Source organism: Salpingoeca rosetta (assembly GCF_000188695.1).
Source record: "Salpingoeca rosetta unplaced genomic scaffold supercont1.6, whole genome shotgun sequence".
Lineage (NCBI taxonomy): Eukaryota > Choanoflagellata > Craspedida > Salpingoecidae > Salpingoeca > Salpingoeca rosetta.
Window position 1 is genome coordinate 170,781 of NW_004754928.1, and position 15,049 is coordinate 185,829.

Genomic DNA, 15,049 nt, shown 5'->3' on the forward strand with positions numbered 1-15,049 from the left:
TGTTGGTGTTGGTCACGACGACACAGTCACAGTGATGAGCACAGTCACATCATGTCATGTCACACTCCCACACTCTAACAGTGCGCCACACCGTGTTTTGGGTTTGAAGTCGGAGTGGACTTGACGATTCCATCATGCATGCATCATTCATGCTTTGTCAAACAACAGCACTGCAAAATTGCTTGCTGTTTTGACAACACCAGCCATGACCACCACAGCGACTGTGACGCGAGTGACAGTGGACGACCTGCAGCAGGCTGTGTCGACGTTTGGCCTGATGCGGGACGGCGAGCGACACGTGGTCACATTCTGCCATCAAGGTACACCACTGCTTGCTACGCCAACGCCTCCACCGACCCATGTCTGTTTGTATCCCTTGTGTCCGCGCACTCACGTACTCCCTCCCTCCCTCAACCCTGTTCACGGTGCTGGCTCGCGCACTGGCTTTGGTAGGCTCAAGGCTGTTTGAAGAAGGCGTGCGGTGTGGCCATGTGCTCACAAGAGTTGAGGCAGGAGATCCTGTGAAGGCAAATGAAGCATCTTTAGGTGTGGATGTCGCCGTAATACGTTTCGTGAGCGCAGAGCCAGTGACTCCCGCCCGTCTCATGGACCAAACCTTTGCGCAGAGGCGTAAGTCAATTGTTGCTCATCTCATGCTTGCTGACGCCTCATCGTGCTGCCTCTCCCCCCAATAACCCACAGTATGAACTGTCATCGACACCTCCCTACCACCAGCCCATGCACGCTATGAACATCGTCTTGACGCGCTCACAATGACGTTGCTTGTACACCTGTGTGGTTAGTCCGAGGCCATCCTGCGACGCTTGTGTTCCAACACGTGCCCAGGCTACCTCCAGATGTCATACGCCGTCGAGACACCGACATGTGTCTCCTGTTGGCGCAATGCCTGAGCAACGGGGGCAGCAATCAAGAAGTGGCAATTCAACGGCATTTCAACCAAAATCTCGACAAGCGCGACGGATACCACCAATTGAAGGAGGTTGCCTTCACACGCAATGCCGCTGAAAGTCACCACTTTACCGTCGCGTTTGGCAGCGACGATCCACTCAACGGCGAAGACACAACCCCAGTGTACATCTGCTTCCAGAGCACGCAGACGCTGCAACACGCCATGACGGACATGACGGCGTTTGCCCTTCCTCCGATGAGCGGGGCCATCGAGGGCCGTGTGCATGTGGGGTTTCTTCACGTGGCTGAGAAGATCCCCGTCGAGCCATTTGTGCGGTTGCTCCATGGCAGTCCAGGTGACAAAAAGAAGTACCGCTTGGTGTTTTGCGGCCACTCGCTCGGCGGTGCGCTGGCACAGCTGGTGGCGTTGCGCGTGCTGCTTGAGTGCCACCAGCGTGACGACCGCAGAAACGTGCACGTGGTGACGTTTGGCGCACCTCTTGTCGGAGACAGGGCTTTCGCGCAGCAGTTCGAGCGGGAGATTGGTGGTGCTGACGTGGCTCACAGCAACTGCCGGTTCCACGTGTACAACAACGACATTGTCCCACGCGTGCTGACGTTGCTCACCCGTGCATTCAGCTCCCAAGCAGATGCTCGTACGCGGTCGTCACTTGTCACGGAAGTTCTGAACAAGGCTTTCAACCAACCAGAGACCCACAGCTCGTTCTTCGATGGCATCATGTCCGTCTTCTCGCGAAATGCGACAGGGAGTCTTTGGGTGACACTTGCAAGCTGTCTTCATTCCCTTGTGAAGCAATGTGTGGAGTGCGACTATTCGCCCTTTGGCACGTACCTGATTTATGAGGACTCACAATGGAAGCCATACAACAACCCAAATGAGATCCACGCCGCTTTGTTCAAGAACGACACACTTCCGCAGCTGAAGGCAGAGCTCCTCAAACATCACTTTCTGGACCACTATTGCCAGGGCCACCACTTCAATCGACACGCATGGTATCCGCAACAAACGTCCAAAGTCCCAACGTTCACCCAGCATCCCGACTTCTCCGCCCCTCGGAAGTTGATGTTCCAGTCAGACCACTCGAGCACGACGTCGACAGCCAACAGCCAACAGCACCATCTCACATTCACTGGCGACGGGTTTGCGTTTGTCACGCACGTGACAAGCTCCCTTGATGGACATAGTTGCGAGTTCACGCCAGTGATTCTTGACGGAGGCAAGCGGCTGGAGGTGACGATTTCATGCACGACACAACAGGCAAAGGCCGTGTTTGATGTGCGACTTTACACCGTATTCACAGCGCCTGCGAGCACAGTGCCTGTCGATGTCACTCAACTCTCAAAGTTGCCCTTGTTTGGCAAGCTGGCGCAGGCCGCAAAGCTCTCACGTCACGACGTCATCAACCAAGTATGGTGCAGTTTGTGTGTGTGTGTGTCTGTGTGTGTGTGTGTGTCTGTCTGTGTGTGTGTGGAGGCGTGTGTGGTGCATTGATGTGTGCTCCACTGATCTGTGAGATTTACCAAACCTCCAACGCTGACAGGCGTTTCGGCCATCACCTATACTCGCATGTGGCTTCTGCAGGCTTTTCTGCTCACCCTGTTCTCAGACGACAAGGAAAAACAAGAAAAGGTGCTTAGAATTCTGACTGAGCTGGAGGAAGGCGAAGTAACACCGGCTGCGAAGCGGTGGCACGAGAGTGACCAGGACGAGGCTGCAGCGGCCCTGCGCGAAGTCGTTGGCTCCACAATTTCGATCGAAGAACTCAAGTACCAGGACGAGCGCACAAAGCCACTGCAGAAGGCGATTCAAGTCATGGCCGAACAAGAGGGTGGAGGCCGAGGTTTCGGTGCTTTGACAGACGCAAGCAAGGAGGTGCTTGGGCGGGACGCCACCAACGCGAAGGCTTTTGCGGATAAAATGAGGGATGCAGGTGAGGATGTGTGTGTTTGTGTGTGTTTGTTTGTGCGAGTATGTGTGGTTGCGTTGTTGCCGTGGGTTTGGTGTGGGCGTTTCATCGGAACAAGGCCTGCGCAGGAATTGTTCCTGTGTAGATGCTTGGGTTCTTCCTGTGGAACGCTTCTATGTGAATTCACATCAGTTGCTGGTCCACGTGCGATTTTGTACGTGGTTCATGGTGTTCCTGAAAGTGCGCAAGTATCAAGTGTATGATCCACCCGCTGGAGAAACATATGCAGACAGGCACGAACAACGGTTGCCGTACAAACGCGCCTCAGAATGGTTCCGGAGTGACAAGAGCACGTGTGCACAGGATGCGCTGCGGGCAGTTTCGTGGTCAACACTGGACGTGCTCGCGCGTACGGGGTATCCAGACATTGCCGTGAAGAAGGGGCCTGGCATTATCGCGCTAACCACTGCCATCACTATCGTCATGGCTGGCCTCGCCGTCTTTTCACTTCTTGGGATTGTTGCGGGCATCTATGACCTGAGTTTGGAGGTTGGCGGCCTTACCATGCTGACAGGCAGCGTCAGTGCTTTTCTGCTTGCTGGCGTACTTGGCAAAGTTCTCGCAAAACTCAACGAGAATCAGGCGGAATACCAGAAGAATCTTCAGGTGTGGTGTTGTGGGCATGCTTGTGTGCGTGTGTTGATGTGCTTGTGTGTGTGTGTGTGTGTGTGTGTGCGTGCGTGCGTGCGTGTTTGCTCGTTGGTGTTTGCATGCGTGCGTGTGCAACAAAGTATGTGTGCACGTGCATGCATGGACGCCATTGCATTTTCATTCGCAGCATGTCAGCACACAGCTCACAACACGTGTACTGCACATGCACCAACGTACACACGCACACGCAAATCACCCACTGCTATGGTACCAAAACAGTTAATGCTTCAACTACTTGGACTAGATGAGGAAAAGGATTTGCCGCTGGACCCAACGTACTTTGCTGAGAAGGCCATTGTGCAAAAGGGGATTGCGCAGAAGATGAAAGTGATTGTGGGCCACAGCATCGACCCAGCCGCCCTCATGTCTGCGGAATTCCGGGCCAAGTATTTCTCCAAGCTCAAGCAAGGCGATCCCCTGTACAACGTAACAGACGACGACACAGCGCGCAAGCGGGCGCTGCTGTTCCTCCGCGACGTGTGGCTCATCTTCCGCCTGCGAAAAGTGCTCGCCGGCACGTTTATGTTTGGCGTTGTCGGAACCACCAAGACGGGCAAGGTGTGTGCTTGTGTGTACGTGCGCGTGTGTGCATGAGCTTGCATGGGAGGCGCTTCCAATGCGTCTGCGAACTCCTGCAAACACTCATTTGTTCACTCCACCCTGGCGTCATGCGTGACATGCGTTCTTCACTTCAGAGCACGTTCCTCTCTCGGCTCAAATTCAAGTCCAACCCCGATTCTGCCGTCAACTCGACGCGCATTGAGTTCTACAAGTGGCCCGCCGCCCGGCACTTTGTCTTTGTTGATTTTCCGGGCAGCGACGACGCAACCAAGAAGGTGTGGCATGCCTGTAGTTACTGCTGCTGATGCTGCTGCTGCTGCTGCTGCTGTTGTTGTTGTTGTTGCTGATGATGTTGTTGAAAGGGGCGAATAGCGTTTGACGTGTTGCGGTGTATGTATTGGCTCCCTCACATGTCTCGACATCTCGGTTGTTTTGCATATCCATCCAATTACAGGTCGAGGAGGCGTTTGCTGCGCACTATTCGATCGTCGATGCCTGCATCTTCGTCGTTGAGGCAGACAAGCCAAACACCGCACGTGTCAAGGACGCACTCCTGGCAGCTCTCCGACGAGAGGTACGAACTGTTTTGTGAATGTGTGTGTGAATGTGTGCATGTGTGTGTGTGTGTGCGCGTGCATGTGTGTGTGTGTGTGTACGTGTGGTTTTGTGTGTGAATGTGTGTGCAACTCAAATATCTCAAGGCCACTTTGAGACCTGCATTGATGTTTCGTCACCCACCACCCGTGACATGGATGCAGGTGCCCATTTTGCTGTGTTTGAACAAGGCGGACTTGCTGCTCCCGCGCCCTCTTCAGCAACAACAGGATGAACTGCCGATTGCTCAGTCACCAGACTCTGCTGCAGCCGAGGTGACCTCTCCAGTGGACGATGGCGACGATGATGATGATGATGACGGATATGATGATTTCGAGGAGCTTGGCCCTTTGGTACGAGTCGTGTCATTGACTGGGTGCACGCACGCACACACAAGCACACGTCAACATGCATGCACGCACACGCGTGTGCGTGAGGCTAGCCAGAGAGCGAGTGCCGCTGAGTGTGTGTGTGTGTGTGTGTGTGTGTGTGTGTGTGTGTGTGTGTGTGTGTGTGCGTACACGTACGACAGTATCTTCTGACGCTTCTCACTGCATGGGTCTGTTTTGTGTTCTGGGTTGTCGTGGTGCAGACACCGTTGCGTACACAGGAAGAGCTGCACGATATCCTGCGGAAGAAGATACAGCTGACCCTAGGAGGCGCCAATCCACACGTGACCATCGACAAGGAGTCTGGCCTCCACACTGTCGAAGTGCAACGCGCGTCTGAAGACAAGCAGGCGTTCTCAACATGCCTGACGTGTTTTGCACCGCACCTTGGTCCAGTAGTGAAGCCTTCGGACCTCCAAGAACGCGCCATCTTCACGCCAAAGGTCGTCTTGGAGCAGTGGCTCTTCCCCACGCTCAAGGCGTGCGAGATTCCCGTGGAGGAACCAGAGTACAAGGAAATCCTCGCCTACCTCAGGCGACGATAGTGGTGTGTGTGTGTGTGTCTGTGTGTGTGTCTGTGTGTGTGTGTGTGTGTGTGTCTGTGTGTGTGTCTGTGTGTGTGTGTGTGTGTGTGTGTGTGTGTGTGTGTGTGTGTGTGTGTGTGTGTGTGTGTGTGTGTGTGTTGGTTGCATGGCCCAACTCATTTCGCAAACGCACTGGAGCTTGTGTTTGGGCGTTGTTTATTGCTTCCCACTATCGCCTTCGTTGCACCTCGCACTGTTTTGCACCGCGTTACTTGCTTGGTGATACATGTTTTCTTGCTTTGTTTCTCCAGCCAGCAAGCAAGAAGGCTGGTGACAATGTCGCGAAGCGGGTGAAAAGATCAGCGTGTGCAGGTGCAAGCACACAAAGACAAGACAGCCACACACACACACACACACACACACACACACACACACACACACAATGAAGAGCACGTGAACACCAGCGGAAGCTTACGCTTCATCCTCTCCCTCATCATCATCGTCGTCGTCATCCTCGTCATCAACAGCAGCGGTCGCAGCACCATCGGCAAACACTGCTGCACCACCAGTATCACTCTCAGCGTATGCAGCGCTTGCAGACAGGCAGCTTGGGACGGACGAGATTCACATGCTCGGCTGTCGGTAAGCGACTGCTATGCACATCACCATCAGTGTTTCAGTGTGCTGTGGTTAGGGTATGTTCAGCGCATGCTCGATGACGTGACGTCCTATCTGCTCACTCACCCCTGTGTGTGCGTGCGTGTGTGTGTGCGTGTGCGTGTGTGTGTGTGTGTGTGTGTGTGTATGCGTGTGTGTGTGCACGTCTTAGGCTGTGGCATCGAGGGTTGGGCGGGCTTTTGAATCCAAGCGCGCTTCAGGGCAATGACGACGATGCTCGCAACCACCGCCGGTTCAAGGTAGCAGACAGAAGGCTGTTTACTGCCCAGGTGTGTGCATATCTGCGTGTATGCACATGTGTATGCATGGGTGTGCGTGCATGTGTGTAGTTGTGTACATGAGTGCGTGTCTGTGCGTGTGTATGCGTGCGTACGTGTGTCCTGTGTCTGTGTCTGTGTCTGCGTGCCTGTGTACGTGTCTGCGTGCCTGTGTACGTGCCTGTGTCTGTCTGTGTCTGTGTCTGTGTGCCTGTGCCTGTCTGTCTGTCTGTCTGTCTGTCTGTCTGTCTGTGAATCGCCGCGCATGTGTACGCATGCAGTTCGCCTTCTTTACTCTGTGACTCCCTCACTCCCTCACGTCCTCACGTCCTCTCCCGCGACGCACGCGCCTTCACTTGCTCGCAGATACATCACGTTCCGGGCCACTGGGTGCTGTCTGCGTCATACGACGGCACGGTGTACGTGGCAGACTCATCAACGCAGTCTTCCACCGAGGACAGACAGCGGTGCCTGGGCCACCAGCTGCGCAAGCTGTACAACATCGAGGCAGACCACGTCGTGCACCTCAGGGATGTGCCACAGCAGCAAGACAGTGTGTCGTGTGGCCTGTTTGCGCTGGCTTACGCCACACTGCTGGCTGCTGGCCTGCATCCACTCGACTTGAACAGCGTCAGCATGACGGTACACCAGCTGCGCACGTGGTACTTGCAGTGCGTGGCTGATCGGGAGCCAGATGTTGTGGAGGCGCTGCTCATGAAGCTGCTACAAGAGGCACAACTCGACGACAACAACAACAACGACGACGACAACGACGACGACGACAATGACGACGACGACAACGGCCTTGAGTCGCCACTCCACCAGCGACGCTGCCTTTTTGTCTTGCAGAGGCAACGGTCCCTCCACTTGCAGCCGACAAGAGAAGAGGATCGAATGGCCTTCTCTGCCACAAGCGGCGAGGTGGTTGTGGTGCATGACAGGAGCGATGGTGTGGAGGGGGAAGAGGAGGTGGTGGTGATTGAAGGTGCTGCGTTCGAAGAGGGTTTCGATGGCGGTGATGTGATCGACGTGGGCGGAGACAATTGTGATGACACGGGCGAGCCGCAGCAGCCACACTGGCCACAACAACAACAACAACAACAACAACAACAACAACAACAACAACAACAACAACAACAACAACAACAACAACAACAACAGCAACAACAACAACAACAGCAACAACAACAACAACAGCAACAACAACAACAACAGCAACAACAACAACAACAACAACAACAACAACAACAACAACTACAACACCAACTTCTGCAACAACAGCAACAACTCTGCAGCTTCAGCAAGAGCCCCCACCACCCTTTCCAAGCATACACCACGCCGGGCGCCGAGTTGGAGACGGAGATAGCACAAGCCATCGCGGATCTGCACCTCGGCGACGACGGTCCCCGTGACACGAGGGACGTTCTAAACCACGACGCTCGCAGCTTGCAGCAGTTCCTGGCCCAGATCATGGACAGGAAGGCGGGCTGGGACGAGAACCCACGCAACCGAGCCATTCAACGAGGAGCCAGCCTGCACGGCGGCTACGAGTGGCTCCTGGCCCTGCCCAGCTGCAAGGACCTGCGGATGTCGGACAAGGTGTTTCGGTTTGCTCTTAGCCAGCGGATTCGGACACCTTGTTCCGAGTCGCGCGCATCAGGCAGCTGCTACTGCTGCGGGCGTGAGATGAAGCTGGACCACGCAGAAGTCTGCGACTCCACAAGAACGGGCCGGCACGACTACATGCAGAGCGCCATCTCCCGGGCCTTCATGCAGCTCAACCGCCGCGCGACACAAGAGCCCTCCGGCTTCCCAGGCGCAGGCGGCAAGCGCGGTGACATCCTCAGCTTCGACAAGTCTGGCGATTACACCGTGTTTGACCTCGTGTTTGCCCCCCCCCCCCCCGCGGGCAGGTCGTACCAACCACAGGCCGCCAAAGTCAACCTCTACGCGGCGTCGCAGGCGGAAACAACGCAAGATCAAGAAGTACCCAGGCCCATCCTACGCCGACCAGGGCGACTTCACATTTGTGCCGATTGCGATCGAGGCTGGCTCGGGCGCCTGGGGCTCGAAGTTCCGGAAGTTCTTCAGCAGCGACCTTATGTCCACGACGGACCCACAAACACCACCACACGTGCGCACTTGTACCTCCATGCACAGCAGCACGTACTGGCGGCAAGTGTTGTCCATCGCGAGATGCAAGGCTGAGTGCTACGCGAACCTCCGGTGCATCGGCCAGATGCCTCACGACAAGCGGGGCAAAAAACCAGCCGGGCTCGGTCCGGGAGAGAGACACACGCACTCCCCGCCAGAGCACCCAGACGGTACAGCGGACGCGCGCTCAAGCCCAGCGCAACCACCAACAGGACAAGCGCACCCGCAAGCGCAAGCATCCGCAGACCACACCCCCCGACCACAGCGGCCAACGCAGCAATGACAGCAACAACGACAACAACGACACCGCTGCCACCACCACCGACAACGATGAGGGACAGCCACACAGCGCCGCAGTGACCTCACGTAGCCCCAACAGAGCCCCCTGCAACTGTCTAAGCGACAGTCGCAGCACTACACATGAGCCTCGCACCGAGGCACTTGGTTTCTATCTATCTATCTATCTATTGATTTACTTTTCTTTCTATCTATGCGGCGCCTGCTCTCACACACATTTGCCCATGCACACCGTTGCCCTTTGTTTGCTGCAATTGCTTTCCCCATCTCTGAGCGCTGGGAGCAGTGTAAGATTTCAGCGAGTTTTCCCCAATACAATATCACCACACAAACACACACTTTTTTGTTTTGGTGTGTCATCATCGCCAATAACTCGACGAGAGCTGTCAGTGCGACACACACCAACCATGGATCGGCAAGTGCCCGCGCTGCGCAGGCGGCAAGCCGTCGTGCAAGACCGAGAGCAACGAGAGAGAGGAGAACAGGAGCGTGCGCCACTGGATCCCGATGACCTGGCTCAGGCAGCTCGTGATCCCGAGCAACGAGAAAGAGCAGAGCAAGATGCAGCACCTGCACGTGTACCGGAAGGGTTGAATGACAACTTTGTGGATGCAATTGTTGACATTCTCAACAGCTTCCGAAGCAACAATCCGGCTTACTGGGATGCGTGCTGGGACTGGATTCTCGACCAACTTCCCCATTGTATGCGAAGCCACTTGCCCACCAAGGCTAGGGATGCGTGGATTGCAGAACTGGCGCGCCTTCTTGGTGCAAAAGCTTTCTCTACATTGGTGTGGAAGTTCATTGTGACGTTCATTCCAAGTTGCCGTTGTGCTGTGCTTTGTGCAAACGTAGCGTTTGTGGTTGGAGGGGTTGCTTGGGCAGGGTTGGACGCCCGGTTGTCCGAGGGTTGGTGGTTGGAAAAGTTCATCTCGTCACTTTCATCTCCCTTGGTTGTGATGAAGAGTGCGCTGCAGGCACTGTTTGCTTGATTGACTCTGCCCAGCTTGGGTGTGGTACGAGTGCTCTTGTATTCTTTTTCGTGTACTCAAAGAATAAGACGAGCGAAACCAACGCCAACATTGAAGAGGAACAAGACCGCACACACACATACACACACACACACACACACACACACACACACACACACACACACACACACACACACACACACACACACACACACACACACACACCGCATGAAACAAAGCGAGCAAGATATTGTGAAACGGGCGCGGGTGACTTATGCTGAGGGCTCCACAGCACTTCTGGCTCGCTCGGCCTCCAGTGCAGTCCATTAGACGCGCAGGGCGAGGGGACGGCGCTGATCACCAATGGCCTGCTGAAGGGCAGATACGAGTTGGGGTAGGGCATCCCTCACAAACAACACAAAGTGTTGCACGCAGTCCTGCAGCACCGGGGAAATGACGATGACGGCCGCCCACACTGCACTGGCACACAGCCAAGCACCAGTTTGCACGAGATGCAAGGCCTTGCGCGCCAGCGACATGTTGGGATCCTGCCAGATGTTCTGCATTCGCACAAAGGCGGTGAACCACCGGTTTGCCTCTGGGGGTCCGCGGAAGTCTTGGACCACAACAACACCGAGCGCAAGCACGAGCGCAAACATGGCCATGTGAATCATGCACAGGCGGGGAAGTTGAAAGAGGCGAAGCCATATGTTCTGTGCGAGCTTCGTGGCAGCCGCCTTGAAGGCCTTGGGTGTGGCTGCGGAAAACAGGTTTGCCACAAGGTCGGCCAATTCGTGTGGTCGACAACACAATGTGTCTGCCAGAAACGACAGCACAACAATCGCTCGGGCGCGCGCGATATTCCCCTCTTTCTGATCCCCTGAAGTCAGGGCTGGTCGCTGCAGCTGGTTTCCCATGCTCGAACTTGAAGGCTGGGTTGGTGATAGGGCGGTCGGGTGGTGGGGCCACGGACGAATGAAAAAATGCAAACAAACAAGAAAAGGCTTCGCGACCAATTTCCAGGTCACATCACAACGGTTCTCCAATGCCGGGTTTCATGTTGTTGTTCTTGTTGTGTGATGGGGTTGATTCGACACACACACACACGAGTGATGGCATGACAGTGTGTGCCACGCGCACACCGCATCGAAACAATAACGATAGACACAAAGAATACTAGCCGCAGTGAAGCGGGGCACACCCACACACACACACACACACACAGACACAGACACAGACACACACACAGACACACACACACACACACACACGCACACACACAGACACATACACACACACACACATCACACACACACACACCACACACACACATTTGGCGACCCGTGCCAAGGATTGCCCGGTCAACGCGCACAAGGGTCTGGGATGTGACTGTCCGCTTGCTGCTGCTGCACGTATGCATGCCGAGCTGATTCACTCTTAACCTTGCGCAAGGTTGTATCGTGCTGGTTCCGCAGTGGTGACACCCAAGTGGGGGTGGGTGGCTTGTGTTGTCCAGCTTGCGCAGCTGGTGCCCCAGACACCTCTGTCTGTTCCCCGGTGGAGGACTGCGTTGATGAGTCTGCCACGTACACCGTGCCGTCGTATGACGCAGACAGCACCCAGTGGCCCGGAACGTGATGTAGCTGTATGCAAGTGCAGGCGCGTGCGTCGCGGGAGAGGACGTGAGGACGTGAGGGGGTGAGGGAGTCACAGAGTAAAGAAGGCGAACTGCATGCGGACACATGCGCGGCGATTCACACACACGCACGCACATACACACAGACACGCACACACACACACACACACACACACACACACACACACACACACACACACACACACACACACACACACACACACACACACACACACACACACACACACACACCTGGGCAGCAAAAAGCCTCCTGTCTGCTACTTTGAACCGGCCATGTTTGCGAGCATCGTCGTCGCTGCCCCCGAAGCGCGCTTGGATTCAAGAGCCCGCCCAATCCTCGATGCCACAGCCTGAGACGTGCACACACACACACACACATACACACAAAAGCACGCACACATACACACCCGCACACACACACACACACACACACAAAGGGGTGAGTGAACACATCACCGTGCCATCGAGCATGCGCTGAACACACCCCAAACACCACAATACTGGTATGTGCATTGCTTACCGACAGCTGAGCATGTGAATCTTCTCCGCCCCCAGCTCTCTGTCTGCAAGCGCTACATACGCCGAGAGCGATACTGGTGGTGCAGCAGTGTTTGCCCATGGTGATGCCGCTGCTGCTTCAGTCGTTGCTGCTTCAGTCGTTGTCGTTGATAACGGTGATGGGGTGAAGAGGACGATGATTAGGATGCTGGTGATGCCATCAAGCAAGTCCGCGACAGAAGTGGTGCCCCTGAACGGCCATGTGGCTGTAGCCGTCGTCGCAGACATGAGGAAACGGCGGCACCGTGTTCGGAAAGGAGGGTGGACAAGCCCTACTGCCGCCGCTGCTTCTGCTGCCATCACAGCTGTTGTTGCTGTCGTTGCCGGTGCTGCAGATGAGGTCGACATGTTCTGGCGTCTGCACTGCAACCCCGCAGCAGCGGCCGCAATGTGCTTGTGATGGTTGGTGTCGTTGACAATGTCGGCATCATGGCATGCGTCAGAGATGGTGAATATGCTGGCCCGTGTGCAGGCGCAGGCAGTGCTGGTGGGAATGGGCCTGATGCCGCTCCCAAACACTGGTTGCAGGAGTGGTGCCGCGTTGTTCATTGTGGTGACGCTGTTGTGATTGCTGTGAATGCACACCCTCTCTACCACGTCCTCTGCTCCGTGCACGACCTCTTTGTCCTCCTCGTCCGCTCCCACCACGTTCATCCCCAGTCTGCTCTCCTGCGGTCGCCCACGCTGTATGACTGCAGGTAGTGGTGGCGTTGTCACATGAGTGCGTTTGTGTGCGTGTGCATGAGTGTGCGCATGCGTGTGATCGAGGAGGAATAAAAGTGATGAACAGGCACGTGACTGCAGCCGGCTTACATTGTGAGTACTTTGGGGTCGAGCCTTGAGCAGGTGCTTGCATGGGAGTCGGGGGTGAGGTTGGTTCTTGTGGCAGACGCTTCCTGATCGCAGCAGGGGGTGGTGGGAGAGGTGGTAGGATTGGATTGGAAGGTTGTGGTGGGTGGGAGCAGTCAGTGGAGTGAGTAGAGTGTATTGCATACATACTGTCTTTCTACAACAAACACAAACACACACACACACCACTTGCTGTTACCTTTGCCTGCCTGCTTCTTCTTCATGTGCAAACTCTCAAAGCAACAGCAGCACGCTGAACACGTTCAGCACGTGTGTCATCTTCTTGAACCGCCATGTGTGCGACACAAAGAGCACGGTCGCATTGCCCACTGCATCGTGGAGTGGCTACCACTGCTTGTGTAGCAGATCAATAATACACGCGCAGCAGCTGTAGAGCTGTCCCTCTTGTTGCACCACAACGACGAGGTGCTTGCTTGCTTGCTGGCTTGCGTGAACGCGAGGAAGGCCTTCTTTGTGATCGCGTCCACAAACCATCCAACCACGCAATGGTGCTTGCTTGGTTTCTGTCCTTTTTTCTGTCCTTTGCTTCTTGTTGGCGAAAAGTGGCGCTCACACCAACAAAACGCACCGCGCTGTTTGCTTCCTTCTTTTGCTTGCCATGTTGACAGAGAAGGAAAATCCTTGCGTTTCTGGCAACACCTGCCATCAGATTTGGAAGCACTTTCCCGCCCTGCAGCACAAAGAAAAAGAAAAAACCACAACAATACACCACAGCAGTTATTGTTGTGTTGTCGCACACACTCTCCACTGCCGCAACAAGCCAGCCAGTGCTTGCTCGCTCTGTTGCTCTCTTGCTTGCGACGCATGTGGACGCCATTTGTGCTCTTGTTCGCCTTCTTCCTCGTTTGCGTCACTGATGGCTCTTGCCACAGACACAGACAAGCATACAAGGTGCACCATGGTGGTGGCGGGATCATGTGTCGTGCAAGAGAAAACGAGCGAAGCGGTTGATGGGCAGGATCACAGTTGTGGTTGACACAAGAAGGTCGGCACCTTCCCTTCCACATCAACGCATCAACACCAGTCATCCATCCCACTGATGGACGCAAGTCAGCCAACGGGCATGGTGGACGTGAACGGTGTGCTTGCACCACTGCAGCAGAGAATGGAGCACAGTGCTGCAGGAGCACCAATTAGCCAATGGCGAGGAGGCCTCTTAAACACAACGCACCATCATGTGACACACTCAAGTGGCAAGCCAAGTGCATGACCTAATCCAACCACACGCGATACGGCAACATGGCATGGGTGGTGTCGTGCCCAACAACAACAACAACAACAACAACAACAACAGCTTGACCTGTGCGCAGAGACGTGCATCTGTGCTCATCGTCGATCCCTGACATCCACCCCTGTTCGACGCAGCGACCACAATTCCAGCGATAAACGGCCTCATCTACATGCTGACTATCATCCCTTGCTGTAGACAAAGACAAGGCCCCTTATCAGCGACTGCAACACTCTATCCACTATCCTCGATTGATTCAAGAACCACCAACACAGCTGTCTGATGAAGCATGCCAGCTGAAAATGGCGTCATCCACAACGGCTGCATCCCACGAAGCGTGGTGCGGGAGGCGACCTCACATGCATTCAACGACCTCATCTACAATGTTCCAGCCAGCAGATCACTCGACGACGCCGACGATGCTTGCCATCGACACAGCTCCACACGCAGCGAGTAGCGTGACCGGCTGCAGTGCAGTGGGCTGGCGGCGTGCTTGCGTCAAACGGCAACATCAACGACCAGCATCAGGAGGCGTGCTTGCTTGCTGTGGATGGCCTTGTCCACTGCATTCCTCCCACCAACACGGAGTTTGTGCTCGTCATCGACCCAGAAGAAATGTTGTAGACGTGCATTCGTGCATGCTGACTTCTCCGCTTGTGTGTCTGCTTCCCTGCTCGTCTTGGATCTTGTTCGTGGGCTGTGTTTCAGCGCCTTTCTGTTTCTTCTTCCACCACTTTGTTCTGTCTCCCTTCCCTCCTCCCTA

General features: G+C 55.2%; 4 protein-coding genes across 4 annotated transcripts; 3 read left to right on the forward strand and 1 right to left on the reverse strand.

Annotated features, from left to right (window-relative positions):
• Positions 1–158: 158 nt before the first annotated feature.
• On the forward strand, positions 159–5,637 carry PTSG_02605 (uncharacterized protein; the record flags this gene model as incomplete). Its single annotated transcript, XM_004996045.1, has 10 exons — positions 159–320; positions 454–630; positions 804–2,338; positions 2,513–2,861; positions 3,079–3,503; positions 3,768–4,106; positions 4,244–4,384; positions 4,564–4,683; positions 4,868–5,056; positions 5,296–5,637. The coding sequence occupies exons 1-10, from the start codon at positions 206–208 to the stop codon at positions 5,635–5,637; spliced, it is 3,732 nt and encodes a 1,243-aa protein (XP_004996102.1). The 5' UTR covers positions 159–205.
• Positions 5,638–5,782: 145 nt separating this feature from the next.
• PTSG_02606 (uncharacterized protein) lies at positions 5,783–8,988 on the forward strand (the record flags this gene model as incomplete). The annotated part of the gene is made up of 6 exons (XM_004996046.1): positions 5,783–5,819; positions 6,087–6,258; positions 6,446–6,533; positions 6,918–7,475; positions 7,833–8,407; positions 8,481–8,988. 6 exons carry the CDS (start codon positions 5,783–5,785, stop codon positions 8,986–8,988), a joined length of 1,938 nt encoding a protein of 645 aa, XP_004996103.1.
• Positions 8,989–9,409: 421 nt separating this feature from the next.
• PTSG_02607 (uncharacterized protein) lies at positions 9,410–9,857 on the forward strand (the record flags this gene model as incomplete). Its single annotated transcript, XM_004996047.1, has 2 exons — positions 9,410–9,704; positions 9,826–9,857. The coding sequence occupies 2 exons, from the start codon at positions 9,410–9,412 to the stop codon at positions 9,855–9,857; spliced, it is 327 nt and encodes a 108-aa protein (XP_004996104.1).
• Positions 9,858–10,299: 442 nt separating this feature from the next.
• PTSG_02608 (uncharacterized protein) lies at positions 10,300–13,583 on the reverse strand (the record flags this gene model as incomplete). The annotated part of the gene is made up of 6 exons (XM_004996048.1): positions 13,237–13,583; positions 13,002–13,084; positions 12,151–12,880; positions 11,862–11,925; positions 11,416–11,616; positions 10,300–10,905 (listed from the first exon to the last, which is right to left on the reverse strand). The coding sequence occupies exons 2-6, from the start codon at positions 13,042–13,044 to the stop codon at positions 10,300–10,302; spliced, it is 1,644 nt and encodes a 547-aa protein (XP_004996105.1). The 5' UTR covers positions 13,045–13,084; positions 13,237–13,583.
• Positions 13,584–15,049: the final 1,466 nt, after the last annotated feature.